Consider the following 15,532-nt stretch of genomic DNA (forward strand, 5'->3'; position numbering starts at 1 on the left):
TGGATGCGTTGTACTTATAAAATCTTACACCCCAAAAGACACCTCAATAGCACACCCATGGCTGGGTGGATCGGGGAGGTGTTAAACCTCAATTTTATTAAGCAGTGTGTTCCAAGACAAGATGCAAATTGGCATATCAGAAACACAGTCAAAAAAGAAAGGATTGACTCAAGTGCGTTCTTGGGCGGAATAAGATATTCAAATGATTTATTACAAAAACGTCAAAGTTATGCTGTCTAAAATTGGTGCATTTCTATAATTGATGGCAACCCACTACCACTAGTACCATGTCTTCTGAATCTTTTAATGTGTTTGTTTCCGCAGCTTTGAGCTGCCTTAAGAAATATTTGTGATTAGTGTGCAATATTGTTTGCAGTAGCTTTAACCTGCAAAGGACGTTCACATTGTCTCATTCAACTTTATTATTACAGTACTTCACCCACATAGGGATGTCAACATGTGTATATTCCCAGTGTGAGCCCCTGATTTTACTGTTAGCTAAACATTCTAACTTGTTTGTACTGTCTATTTTTTGAGCAACTGTCCTGTCATGCCGGAAAAAGGGGATTATCATTGTGCTTAGTCAGTGTTGCTGAAGGATGAGATTGTTTAATATACACATCTTTTTTCAAAAGAAAAATGCCATTTGAGAAGGAGAGTTAACATCTTTTCCCTATATGCTATGAGCACTTCTGAAGAAATAATGTGTAACTTTGCTTAAAAGAGGACTTTTAACTTCTGTAATAACAATGGTAATCGTATTCAAGTCAATTAGCTCCAAACTATTTGTAATGAGAGTTCAGTAAGCTGACCGTCTACTATAACTTCTGTTTCTGTGTAAGGTTATCTTTTTTGCGTTCCAGAAACGACCTGCACAAAAGAGGTCCTGGTTCATTCCTCCAGAATTAAAGCATGACATGATATTCCATACCAATTTAGAGATCTCTTTGCAATGGTATCCACTTTTTGCTAACGTTCTTTGAATCTCAACTCTAGCATTTTTGTTCTCTATGGCCTAGTTCTTCTCTGAATCCTGTTTGCCTCAGCCCAACTCTGCCCCTATTTCATACATTCGCCGACTTAAATATAGTACTTGATATTCAACTGCATTTGTAGATGATGTGATTTTTTTTTATCTAGCTATGTCTTGAAATAGAGTGCATGTGTGCTGTATGGGTACTTTTCTAAAGCAGACTTCATGTTGCCATTGTATTCCACGAACGTTGTGATTCTACAAACTTAAAGAACCTATGTAATTGTACTGAGTAACTTGCCTTGTGCATGTTATAGAACACCAGGTCATTTGATAAGTAAAAGTGTTAGCAATGAATTAAGAACTCTTCATTTTGCCACCTAACACATTTATTTTGTTTTTTTACTAACACCCAGTAACCGAGTGTTCACAGAGGGGACATGCAAGCTTCTGAACCTTGTCATAACTGACCTTGTGGATGAAGATTTCGTGTTGAATCGTAGGAAGCAAGCTGCCTCTGCTCTGTTATTTGGAATGGTTGCTTTGGTAACTAAACCAGGCCAGACCTTTGCCCCTCTGATTGGGACCTGGCTATTATGTGTTTACACAGGTAAGTTGCAGGCTAACTTTTAGCTGTTGGGCAGATCACTAAAAATATTTGGTCTTTCTTTGAGTAGTAATCAATGATGCATTTAAGACAACGTTATCTTCTTGTCAACTATGCTCCTACCTAAACAACTTTTCTGAGCATGGTTTGTTCCTCTTTGTTGCTCCTAATACTCCGTATTTCCAAATGTGCATCGTTAGATGTAACTCGTATCTGTGTTGCCAATGCTGCAGCTAAATTTTGTCACACAATCAAGTCTTTTTTGTTCTCCTGACAATCAGAAGATTGTATTTTAGGCTGCATTTTGTTTACTTAAGGTTGCCACTAGAGAAACCTTTTCTCATATCTGGTACTTGATCAGCAGCTTTTAAAGCTAATTATTACATTTCTGGTATAATGACCGACCTGGTTATTGTATGCTGCCTGGCAGAGGAGGGATGAGCCTGGAGCGGTAAAGGCATAGTCCTGTGTTTTAGCTACACACACACACACACTACTACTACTTATTAGCCAATTATCTTTCCATCTTGTTTAGTTTAAAAGATGCTGCATTAATTATTGGAGTGTAATAGATCTGTTTGTGTCAGCTGTTAATTGAAAATGGGAGTTGTTAAAAAATGAAATATAATTTAATAGTCATACTCATTTTTGTATAAGTTGTTTTTCTTGATTAAAGTGTTCTGGAATCCCGCTTTTCTGGGGATCTATTCTGTGTTTCATGAGTTTGTTAATGGAGTTTATGAACTAGCATTTTATATAAGTAATTTTTTCTTTTCCAACCATTTGGTATCCGTTCTTTCAATGGACCTAACAGAGCCCAAACAAAGTTCACCTTTGATGTTTTCTCACAATGTTTGTACATTCCCAAGGCGTGCCTTCTTTCTCCAGTGATAGTTTTCCCAGGATGTCACACCTATGCCACACTTTCTGTCTATCTCTTCAGTTAACATTGACCGTTGTCTCTTAAGAGGCATAAACAGGTTCATTCAGTTACTGTAGTCCGTAAGATGTTGAGATGACAGGTGAGATCTAGGTTCAAGGCGGGTACTGCAGGTGTCTATACTGCCTTCCTCCTTACCATGACATTTTTGCTTGTAGAAACTTTTTTTAAATGAGACCCAGTGTCAGCGGAATAATACATTCACAGCTGTTCCCTGCACAGCATTCTAAGACTACAAAGCCTTTTGGCGTAGTCCAAACTATACATAGGAAAGATTCTCCACACTAGAAGATAAAGAAGGCCCATGCCCATGTCTCTATCACCTTATATGCATCCCCTCCCCACCTCTCTCAGGAAGGAACCAGTTGTGCAATCCACCCACCGTCACTTTTCCATGTTGCGTCTTTGCTTAGAGGGCCCATATGGCAGTGTTCTTGGGAGTGTGCCATGGAATGCTTAACAGCCGAGCAACCTATCTGCCACTAATAGACAAGTCCGAAATTTAAGTCTGAGCTGGGGGGTGGAAATTTCAGAACCAGGTGGTTTGGTGCTGATATAATCATCAGAGGGAGATATTTTAAGCCACAAGGACTATTGAGCCAGCTTAAGATAAGGACTGAGACTATCACTTCATAGATCCTCATCCTCCGGAAATGCCACCTGCTTGTGAAAAAAATGGTATACTTGTGACAAATTGGCTGAACTTTATTCATGCCCATCAGAAGATATTCTTTCCAACTAAGAAATCACCTCCAGGTAATCCTCTGTCATTTAATGAGGTAATGAATACAGCTGCAAGATAAAGTGTACACAGCAGTTGTTCAATACATGTTGCAGGAGTCATTTATATATGAAACTGTTGAAACATCCGCTGCTCCTGAGATCTGTGGCCAACACCTCCTGGCCGAGGTCAGCATAGTAATTTTGACAGTGGTCTCTACTATGGCAGTTTCCACTTGTGTATGTGTAAAATGATACTATAAAGCACCATACTCTGGCCAGTTTCTTTAGGTAGAAGTATATCTGTACTTGTTGAGATTATTTTTTTGTCACATCACCCATCCATCAGACATCCTTGCTGAGAGAACCAATTGTTCAATAGGAAAAGCATAAGATTCTCTCACAACTTGAGCTTTCTCAGCTTGGTAGCGTGTCTCCCAATGTCTTTCAAGTACATACCTCTGAAGCTGAAGATTGATGAAAATTATAAGGGAGCCAACCTCAGTCCACCAAACCTTACTTGAAGAAGTGGATGAGTTTTTATCTTTGATGCATTTTACATCTGCGCAGCCCCTTCTCTCCCGGTAGAGTTTGTTGCATTATGCTTCTTAAGCCTAGTGAAATGTGGTCTTCATTGTGGTTCAGTTAGCTATTACCTTTTAGCCATTATTGCGTTTAGAAAGTAAACTGAAAAATTGTTTTTACTTTAAGGTCCCACTTAGCCAATGCTTCCAAGAAGGTCTGAAAAGGTTGCATATTCTCAACAGATCTCCCCAGTCACTTTTGGGAGGTTGAGCTCTCCTTACTGAAACTTCCAGGAACCACCTTGCATAGAGTTGTCATGAACTACGACGGTAGCTTCACAGATACCAATCACTTTTGAACAAACCTATGAAATTTTCATTGAAATTAGATAGTTGTTTCTTTTTTTCTTAAAATGGTTTCTGATTTTCACATAATTTACTTGATACATTTGCTGGTCTATTTTATAATCCAGAGGTGCCTATAGATCAAGCCGTGCAGACTTTAGATATTTAGCTGTGAATGATAAAGCAGGGATGAGGAAGAGATGATAAAGGATTGCTGCAGATCCAGACAATTCTTGGTTTCCTGTGCTCAAGGCAATTTAGAGAAACTTATCAATAAGCAGAGAATCTCTACATGTACTTTCGAATGCATCCAGTTTACCTATCAGGAGGGAAATTGAGTTTTTCCAGGACGTGCTTGAGCTCATTCCAGAAGACAAGGCGATGGCTTCAACCTTTTTTGCAACATCCCTTTCTCAGACATTGGTGAAGCTGTTATTTGGAGATCAGGAAGCACCTTTTGCACGGATTGTTAATTGTACTCTCACACATGATACTCAATTCCGTCAACTGTGCCTTAGGAATCTGTTTGCTTAAAGTGCGTGGATAGTGCAGAATTTATTATTCTATTTTCCTTTGCAGGAGAAGGAAAAGTTACTAAATTTTAAAAACAGTTTTCCAGCTAAGGTATCCCCTGTGGATTCCTTCCTCCCTTCATTTGATGTTTGGCTGTATATCCTATTTTTAAAAATATATTGACATACAAGAGTTGCCTGAAGGTTCACCTCTCTCCACTAAAGCGAGCTTTACTCTCTTTGGAACTTAAGCGTAAAAGCGCACCCAACTTATTTAAGCATGTTTCATTTTGTGCTACTTTTTTGTAGCACATATTTTAGGGAACTTGGTAAAAACATATAAGGTTGAAAAAGTGTTTTTAAATAGAAAAGCAAAAACATTGAGTGCAGTGTGCCGCTTTGTATCCAGGAATTGTTCTAAGGTTACATTATTCTGCGAGTCGTTGATGCAGCAGTGATATTGCACTTGACTGTTCGTGCAGAGACTTCACTGTGGGAAGCAGGCGGCAGTGCAGGAAACGCACTGCAGAAGTTGTTCCCACTGCAGCAAGGGAAATTTCAGTTTTATGCCATAGGGCAGTAGACAACTTCTTGAGTGCCAGTACCTTTTTTGTGATATTTCAGGGCGCGCCCCACACATTACAGATGACTTTCTTGGGCACCTCACAATACAAGCATTTCCTAAATCCAAGGCATACCCCCTGCATCTATTTCCTTACATAAACCTCAGCCTCTAGAGACCTCTCCAAGGTAGGAGAAACCCTTAAGATCCTTCCCCAGACACATTACCCCCACTCCTCTCTGCCAGGGTATGTCACTCCTTAAAAACTCTCTCTCCCTGGCCTATGCCAACCTCCAGATCTCTATCGCAAGTCACATCCCTTGCCCTGCAGATTGCTATCCTTGGGCACATCAACACCACGTCTAACTGACTCACTGACTGCATTAATAGAGTACTCAATCCTCTGTTTGGTTCTCTTGTCACTCACCATTTCTTTACACCATGCAAACTATTTAATAGTTGCTGACTTTCAATTCAGGGTCCCTATCTGGCCAGTGCTTTCGCTGCTGCTCTGCATTCCTGTGTTGCCGAAGGTCTCTCCCCGCCGCCGCATTCTTTTCCATCAGCGCGGCCGCAGTGAGGGAGGGACTACAAGCCCCACGGTCCCTTGCGGCAGGAAGCCGTCAACGCAACACCCATTTCGCGCCAGGAGGCGTTTAAATCTAGAGGACATTCCCGGCTGAGCGGGCGCTCTGCTGACTTTCAATTCAGGGTCCCTATCTGGCCAGTGCTTTCGCTGCTGCTCTGCATTCCTATGTTGCCGAAGGTCTCTCCCCGCCGCCGCATTCTTTTCCATCAGCGCGGCCGCAGTGAGGGAGGGACTACAAGCCCCACGGTCCCTTGCGGCAGGAAGTCGTCAACGCAACACCCATTTCGCGCCAGGAGGCGTTTAAATCTAGAGGACATTCCCGGCTGAGCGGGCGCTCTGCTGACTTTCAATTCAGGGTCCCTATCTGGCCAGTGCTTTCGCTGCTGCTCTGCATTCCTGTGTTGCCGAAGGTCTCTCCCCGCCGCCGCATTCTTTTCCATCAGCGCGGCCTCAGTGAGGGAGGGACTACAAGCCCCATGGTCCCTTGCGGCAGGAAGCCGTCAACGCAACACCCATTTCGCGCCAGGAGGCGTTTAAATCTAGAGGACATTCCCCGCGTCGCGGGATCGCGCACGGGTTAAGCCCGGGAGAAGGGCGGGACCGTCTGTGGCCGTCCGGGGCCGGTAGAGGCTGGGCTGGGCCATATCCCTAACATCTGCCCCGTGACGCATATAGTCTCAGTAGTGCTGCATGCTAATATAGGTATTGGTGGTCCACGGACCAAGTAACGTATATATTACGGTATATGTGGTAATTGTACCATAAAGGAGGCGGCTCAGTCCGCCATTGTGGTTCTTACTGTATTGCCTGGCCATATTGCATTTGGACATTTCGTCTGCTATATTCATTGTGGTTATCCTAGTCTTGTAGGGTGCTAACACTTGATTTTCTCCTTTTCCTTGTATTTGTAAGCATTTATTTATATATAATCTTATTGCGGCGCATTATTTTTTGCCTATATAGGACTGTAGTCCATAAGTACTATATGTGACTCTGTTAACACGAGTCACCCCTTCTGAGCACTCGCACCTTAATTTCTTGGAGGCTTATTGTTCTATTTATTTAGCGCTGCATTTGCATCATTTGCACGATTTGCACGTTTTGCACTTTATACTTAGGAGGCGAGTTGTTTTGAAATACTGTATTCGTTTTTTTAGCATAAGCCACTTTATTTTGATCCTACTCCTATTTTGTATTTATATCTTAAATATTGTGACGTATTTTCTGTCCATGTGATATTGTGACTGATGGTTTTAATTGTCCGGTATTTAAGCCTGTAATTGCGTAACACTTTGTATTTTATATTTTATAAAATTTTGTATTCGTTTAACAAATTGGGAATACGAGGTATCTCTTCCCATAGATTATCCTTTCCTTATAACAAATTGGGACTGCGAGGTATCTCTTCCCATAGATTATCCTTTCCTTATAACAAATTGGGACTGCGAGGTATCTCTTCCCATAGATTATCCTTTCCTTATGACAAATTGGGACTGCGAGGCACCTCTTCCCATAGATTATCCTTTCCTTATAACAAATTGGGACTGCGAGGTATCTCTTCCCATAGATTATCCTTTCCTTATAACATATTGGGATTGCGAGGTATCTCTTCCTATAGATTTCTCTTATAACAATTTAATTATCCTCCTTAGTTAACTTAACCAATAAACTGTTAGTACTATGTCTACAAAGGGCAGTAGGAATAAACTAACTGGAGGTGGAGCTCAGGGGATAGGCCCAATAGATAATTTTATTATAAGGGCAAATGAAGCCATAGATCAAGGCATTAGTCTTTTGGAGCGTAGAGTCTCCCAAGACTTAGCCTTGGCAAGAAGATCATCCCTGGGGTCACTTGCGTTAGCTAAAACTCCACTACAGGGTAAAAATAAAAATAGTGCCTCCACAGTAGTAGAACTACATAGCATACCAAACGAGGTCGATCTGTCAGCATCACACTTACTGACAGACTCACAATTAAGCCTGGCACTGGAAAAGTCTCCGGAATTCATTATTAGCACTACGCCAGTTGAGATAAGTTCGAGATCCTTAAGAGGCAGGAGAGAGGGTGCCATACGGAAACAAATAAAACCGATAACTGTGTCAAAAATTAAAAAACTCTCTATGCCGAAGAAAAAGCAAGGGAAAGAATCAAATTATCATGGAAACAATGGCAAAGGGGACAATCAATCTGATGTGATAGACGCAGTTCCGGATGCCCAAAGTAAAAAGTCTTCGAATATCTTGGGTGGGACTTGCAATAAATGTAATAAATGTATTAATTGCGAAATAAATAACCAGTTTTTGACAAGAATTGGGGATCTTTTTAAAACCTATTTGTACCCTATAGAGTCCAGACTGACACAAATTGAAAATCATCTGGCTATACTGAGTGCTACCTCAAATGATTCCCTTAAGCATGGGGCTTTAAAGACTGGGGGAACACAAACTAAACCTACTGATCCTACTCTGTTGGATAATCCCATGAATGTACAATTACGTCCCTTACAGGCCCCAGATAAGCAAACGGTCGTTAAATTGCCTATTTTAACCGAATCTAACAGACAGAAAAACATCCTAGCTAATGATACTACATTGCCCAAAAGGGCTCAGGATATGGGGGCGAAAGGGGATAGACATATATTTAATTTGCCCCCTGAAGCAAGCCCCTATGTGGTGATTATGACAGGGGTCCCAGAAATGGCAGGTCAAATCGAGGAATCGAGCTGGTCACTAAAAAATAAAGTCCAGCATTGGCTGAACATTAACCGCCCTTTACCCCCTCATCGTTCAAGCAGGATTCTAATGGTACGTAGAGTACCATGGATAGGGCAAGAGGAGAAAAAGACCCATGGCGACTGCATAATCATCAATTTTGAGGACCCAAATACTGTAGATCATATATGCTCATGGAGGAACTTAGGATGTAATGAACGTATTGAAATAAAAAGATTTGCTTTCTTTTATCCCTCCATAAGCTGTTCCGGGTCACGTTATGATGATGGAAATTGGAGCAGAATAGGTTATCGGAACTGGAAGGGGAACCAGAGAGAGTGGGGAGTGTGGAATCAAAATGATAGAAACCTTTTGGGAGACCACAGAGGGATCCCGACTTTTAATAGGTTTAGCTGTCTGGAGTCTGTAGATTGACCCATAGTTCCTACTGATTCGCCAACCAGAGAGCGGAAGGGACAGATATTGAATAATGGTAGAGCTAAACAGATGGTCTATAGTCATTCAAAACCAACTCTGGAAAATAGGAATATAATTATAGATTCAGTCGTAGCATCTACTACACAATGTATGTCAATTGTAGAAATAAATAATGCACGGACTGCTGTAATGGGAAACACTAATGGTAGCGATGGGACCGTTAAGCCCAGAAACAGATTTCAAAGTATGGGGATGGAATCTGGAGAAAGTGTAAAACCTCCTTCAGATAAATCACCCAATACGAACTTGAATATCCTTAGCTGGAATGTCGCAGGGCTAGAGCCCAGACTGTTGGATTCTAACTGGCTAAGGATACTACAGGATAAAGATATAATAATGTTTCAGGAGACCTGGGCTACTATCGACCTCCAGATAGAAGGTTTTCATTGCAACAGTGTGATTGCAACTAAGAATGATTATGGCCGCCCTAAGGGTGGGATGTTGATTGGTGTTAGGATAACAGCAGGTGGTAGTATAAAGTCAATACCCACCAATAACCCCAATATTCAGGTCATTGAATATAAAAGGAAGGTACCCATTTATGTGATCAATTTTTATAATAATGACTTTTATTCAATCCCAAATAAAAATTTTATACAACTTTTAAAATTTTTATCGGATATTGTTGAACCATCAGATAACTGTAGAGGTAACAGGATCATTTTAGCAGGGGATTTTAATGCTAAAATTACCAAATCCAAAATAATAGAAGGAGATAAGTATAATAACCGCGCATTAAAACGCGGAACAGAATTGGATTGTTTTATTCATGAATATGCTCTAACTAACGTAATGGACACAAACTATATTTCCACAGTTGTTAACGTCCCGACATTCAGAGGTAGAGATTACAGCTCAACTATTGACTATATTTTTATGTCATCTGAGCTAATTGATCGCCTCGTAACAGCTGAGGTCTTGGAAACTGCTTTCGGTGATCACAATGCACTAGTGGCTAAAATTAAATTGGGCTCTTTGCCAGTGTTTACTAGTTTCCCAGGCGCCAGAGACATCAGCCCCGCCACAAACAATTTGAGGTTGAAATGGAGGGGGGTTGATAGTGGAAAAGTGGTTGAGCATGTTATAAATAAGTATCAAGTTTTAATTGACCCATGCAAATCCTTAGATGGGAATAACCAAAGGATAATTGATGCTTTTACCAGTTTATGTATAATTATAAAAAACTTTTTAACTGTGCCCAACCATAGTATAGGTAAAGACCCTAGGTGGTTTGACAGAAATAGTTCTGTTCCCAATAGGGCCTTACGTAAAGCATTGAATGCAAAACCAAGATCCCAATTGGAGGTTAGGGTGGCAAGAAATGAATATAAGTCTGCAATAGAAGTACGCAAGGCAGTAATCTTGAGAGAGCAATGGGAGGAGCTTTCTGATGCTGCAATAGGAAGGAATGCATCCACCTTCTGGCCGGTAGTGAAAAAAATGCGCAACATGAGAAACCAACTATCCACAATTAATTGTATTATTTCGAGTGATTGTTGGGAAGATCATTTCTCTAAAGTATATGCTATGGATACAACAGCTAATGATGAGTATACACACGGCCAACTATGTTCTATACAGATTAGCCTAGGCGAGGTGATTGTGGCTATCAGATAAAGTCTTGGCAACAAGGCCCCTGGGCCAGATGGTTTCCCAATAGATATAATTAAATGGAAACCTGATCTTTGGGCACCGATTTTAATGAATGTTTTTAATAGTATACCTTTGGCAGGCATGCCTGACACCTGGTCCACAAGTATAATTGTACCAATATATAAGAAAGGGGAGAGAACAGACCCAGGAAATTACAGACCTATTTCTCTTTTGGATAATACATTGAAAATACTAGGGCGAGTCCTATATAATAGAATAAACACATGGGCAGAGGAATTAGGTGTTTTGGACCCATGTCAAATGGGTTTCCGAAGTAGGGTTGGGACGATAAGCAATGTTTAAATTTAGTAATTGGTAAATATAATATTGCTAGGTCGTCACCAATTTACCTAGCCTTTATGGACTTATCGTCCGCCTTTGATTATGTAAACAGGTCAAAATTGTGGTCAATTCTATTAAATTATGGTTTAGACGCCCCCTTGTACATTTCTTGGCCTATTTGCATACTAACACAAAAGCCAAGGTAAGGATTGGGATGACGGGGGAAGCCTCTGGGGCCATTAAAGTGGAAAGAGGAGTTAGGCAGGGGTGCGTTTTAGCTCCCCTGCTGTTTATTGTTTATATTAACGGATTAAGTAACTCCTTAAAATTAGCCACTATGGATGTCCCAAAAATACGGGGAGACCTTTACCAACATTGCTTTACGCAGATGATGCGGTTCTCATGGGTCTCACCCCGAATGCCCTGCGCACTTTGGTCAATAGTTTTGTACAGCACATGGATAAATTGGACCTCAAAGTAAACTTTAAAAAATCTTTTATTATGACCTGTGGACCAGGGAAAAGACAGCTTAGTGCGATTGCGGTGGGAACTGCTAAGCTATGTTCTACTAATACTTTTCCCTATTTAGGGATGGTTTTTGCTGCGAACGGCTCGTGGGGTGGGCATTTGGCCCACGCCACGAGCAAGTTCTCAAAAGCCATTAATTCTGTTCTCAGTCTCCCACGGCCTAAGAAAATAGGAGCCACTAAAGCTATTTTAAAAAATTTTAAATCACAATGTGTCCCGGTAGCAACTTACGGCGCCGAGATTTGGGGATTGGTTAAAACCCCTACTATTCAAACCGAGGAAAACCGTTTCTGTCGGAAACTCCTCGGAGCCCCCATTGCCACCTCGGAGTATATCTGTCATCGCGAATTGAATTTGCACTATATAACAGATTTTATGGCAACAAGACCTGCCTTGTTCTGGCTGGCAATTTGGAGGAACACGGCGGCCTCTCTAACCCACGAAATTATAAGAGATTGTTTAAACTGTGAGAAAGGGTTGAGAATCCCGTGGCTTGCTGGTGTCTTTAAGATACTATGTAGTGTGGGTAAAAGTCATTTATTTAATGATCCCACCAAAATTGAGGCTTCAGATAAAAATGAAATTAAATTTGCACTCTACGCACTTTATAGAAATACGAGACTGGCAGTAGAATTAACCAAATCAACTGTCCAGGTCTACGTAAACAAAGACTTACACAGACAATCAATCCCTCTATACCTTACGTTGCCAATGACAAACTGGGAAAGATCACTACTGTTTCGCCTTAGGGCTGGCACTGTCAGATTTTTATTATGTTTTCCTTTAGGTTATTTTTCTTCAAAATCAGTAAACATGTTATGCCCTTGTGACGGAGTGAGTCCACAAAATGATTTACACTTTTTCTTCCTTTGTAAATTTTATAAAAAATACATTAAATGGTTTTTATTGCCATATTTTAAAAAACAAAGACCACTTTCTTTAGAACAGTCTTATGCGTTGTTGTTTACCTTGGAAACTAATGAATTGATTTTTCGTGTTAGCAAAACAATGGAAAACCCTTGAAATAATTTTAATGTTGAATAATTTATGACCACATATTGTGTATTGTACAAATATATATTTGTTTTTATACTTGGATTTGCATATATGTGATTGCTTTTATGAATTTGAAAAATTCGAATAAAGATGATTTGAATTGAATTGAACTATTTAATATTACTCCTGCAGAGCAAGCTCTCTCTACCTCTTCCTCTTTATTCAATAACCCCAGTGTTCTTACCTTTGCCATAGCCATAATGGCCCTGATCACTACATGCCATCTATTATACCAGGATCTCTATTGCACATAATTCCCTCCCTTGCCCCTCATCTCATCCATTCATTTCTACAACCACATGTACCCTATGCCCATTTTTGCCATATACCCCAGTACCAGTATCCAAATAGAATGATTGAGAGCAAAGGAATTGATAGACAGTAAGGATAGATGAAAAGGGAAAGAAGGAAACAAAGAAATAAAAGTGGGAAGAGTATGGGGGTAAAGGAGGAAATAAAGTTAGCAAGCAGAAAAGGAAATAGAGTGAAAGAAAAGGAAAATGTAATAAGAGGAGTAAAAGGACAAAAAAGAATTAATAAGTGGGAGAAAGCAAGAACGAGCAGAAGAAAACAGTAAAATAGAGAATGGGAAAAGTGTGAAGGTAAGAAGGAAATGAAAACAGAACAAAAACAAAGAAAGGTAGGAAGGGAAGAAAGCAAGTCCAAAAACTGAGAACGAAATTAAAAAGCAAAGAGAAGAAAAGGGCAACTTCAGAGAGAAAGGATAAAGGGGGAAAGGAAAAAGTAATTGAATGGAAGAAAGAACTAACATAATTATATAGGGAAAGGAAGGGAGAAAGAATGAAAGAGAAGGCAGTGAGGACAGGAGCAAGGAAGGAGAAGAAAGGATCGAAAGAAATGGAAAAGGGAGAAACAATGGAAAGGTGTGAAAAGAAGAGGCAAAAGGGGCTGGGTGAAGAAAGAAAAGAGAAAAATGGAAGAAGGATGCAAAGACAGGGAAAAGAAAGGATGAGAGAAAGTAAAAAAGGAAGACCAAAATCAAGAATAAATTAAATGGGAGGAGCGAGAAATAATAAAAAGGAAGAGAAGGAAATGTAAAGTTACAAAAATTAAAACAGTGGGAAGAGAGAAAAAATTGATTTTAGAAAAATGAAGCAAGAAACCGGAAATCAGGAACATGGTTTAAACGATGGGGATAGAGGAATATTGGGAAAAACAGTGTGAATGAAAATGAGAAATAGAAACAATCGGGAAAACATTGTAGAAAAAAATGAAGGGGAAGGAAAGAGTTAAGTATAAAAGGATAAAAACGACTTGAAGAAGCAAAAATAAATACAGGAAAAGGAAATCGGAAAGAGTCAGAAATGATGAACAAACACAACTCAAAAAAAGTCAGGAGTCAGAGACAGAATGAGAGTGGGGCAATTAAGTAAAACTTGGAATAGAATTCACGGTGGACAAAAGAGCAAACAAGTAGGTAAAAAGGATGTTTTGAGAAAGAATAGGAGAGGTGAGTGACAAAGTGAGAGTAAAGAAACTGAGGAGATGGGGTGGTAAATAGAAAGGAAATGTAGAAAGGCTGAGATAGCAAACTGATTAGAAGCATATGAAGAAATGGGATGAGAAGTATATCGGAGTGAAACAGAAACCGAAAAAGAGGTAAGAGGTGGCAATTCAGGGGGAGGAGAAGCTGAGAAAGTGAAGTTTATTGAATATGAGAGGTGAACATGTGAAGCGAACCTGGAAGATTGAGGTCATAACACTGATAATATTTTGATCCTTGGCATTTTATTGCTATTCTGTGTGTGATGGTTGCCCTTTCACAAGGCTGTCTAATTTGGTTTACTTAGGGCCTTAAAGATAATATTGAGACTGGCAGAAGTAATTATTTGCATTTGAAAAGGATCAGACGTGCCTGGCACACTATGAAGGTATTGCAATTCGTCTCTTGCATTGTCGATGTTCAGATCAGGTTGTAAAGCTCATGTGTTTTTTAAAGCAGTTTATTCAGAAATGTTTCATTTTTAAAAAATGATCTTTGTGAGTGGGTTGCCTTAACACCCCTGGGAAAGAGCAGTCTCAGCAAGCACTACTTTAATATTTTGGTTTATTTTATTAGGGTTTTCAAAGGACCGCCTTGAAAATGTTCAGTTTTTTAGCTAAATTCTTAAAAAAACAAAAAAGCTGAGATGTGTAAATCATTATTTAGCCAGTTGTGTTTTTTTATGTTCTCAGGGAGAAACCTAGCCTGTTATGAGGGAGAAACCTGGACCCTGCCTCTGCAACATTCTAGGAATGTTACAGCTCATTTGCTCAGTGCTATGAGAATTATGATTCAGAGTAGAAGGCATTTAGTTTTCTATATGTTCTTTGGTCTCTTGGACATGGATGAGGGCTTTGACTTGGGATGTCTGAGGACATACCAAATGTCTGTCAGGGCAGTCTGGGGTATTTAAGGATCAGCTGAAGGTGTATGAAAGCTGCAGGCCTCTGAGGTTTAAGTAATGGTCTCCGGGGATGCCCAAGTATCAGGTAAGGATCTCTAAACCTCTCCAAGGACAGTATTGGGAAAAGGTTTTAGGACTAGTTGCGGGTGTCTTAAGGCTGGCTTGATAGTGGGCATCAGGCATGTGGGCATCTGGGCTACCCATATCCTTCCCTTCAAACCCCGCATGCACACAGTGTTGCTTGCTACAACCTTGTTCCATATATCTGTGTGTGTGTACACACAAAGTACAAAATCCAAAACTATTGGCTTGTTCAGTGCTTCTTTATGTAAGCCATTTTAAAGTCAGTAGGTGTCATCTGAGCATTTCTGATATAGCTCCTCTCCCGTAATCTGTATGTTCTGGACATTTATGTCCAAAGTAAAAAAATATTTTCCACTCAAAAAAGCCTTATTTTTCCAATATATTGTGTCCTAGATTGTGTTAAAACTGTGTCCCTTAATACTAGTTTGAAACCCTTATTGTCTGTGAGTACCTGTGGCTTTTAATCTTTTTCTCATAGTGCTTGACAATCTCTTACTTTCAGTGTATGTCACCCTAGTGTTGTCTCCCCAGTGTCCCTC

At 40.1% G+C, this 15,532-nt stretch overlaps 1 protein-coding gene across 3 annotated transcripts in view; it reads left to right on the plus strand.

Annotated features, from left to right (window-relative positions):
• The window catches only part of SLC68A1 (solute carrier family 68 member 1), a 175,515-nt gene that overhangs the window by 143,586 nt on the left and 16,397 nt on the right, over positions 1-15,532 (plus strand). For all 3 annotated transcript variants that reach the window (XM_085606527.1, XM_085606528.1, XM_085606529.1), the window contains exon 8: positions 1,390-1,583. In XM_085606527.1, the coding sequence (XP_085462653.1) occupies positions 1,390-1,583 (194 nt within the window). The remainder of the gene's footprint in view (positions 1-1,389; positions 1,584-15,532) is intronic.

The sequence above is a fragment of the Triturus cristatus genome, chromosome 1_2 (genome assembly GCF_964204655.1).
Source record: "Triturus cristatus chromosome 1_2, aTriCri1.1, whole genome shotgun sequence".
Taxonomy (NCBI): domain Eukaryota; kingdom Metazoa; phylum Chordata; class Amphibia; order Caudata; family Salamandridae; genus Triturus; species Triturus cristatus.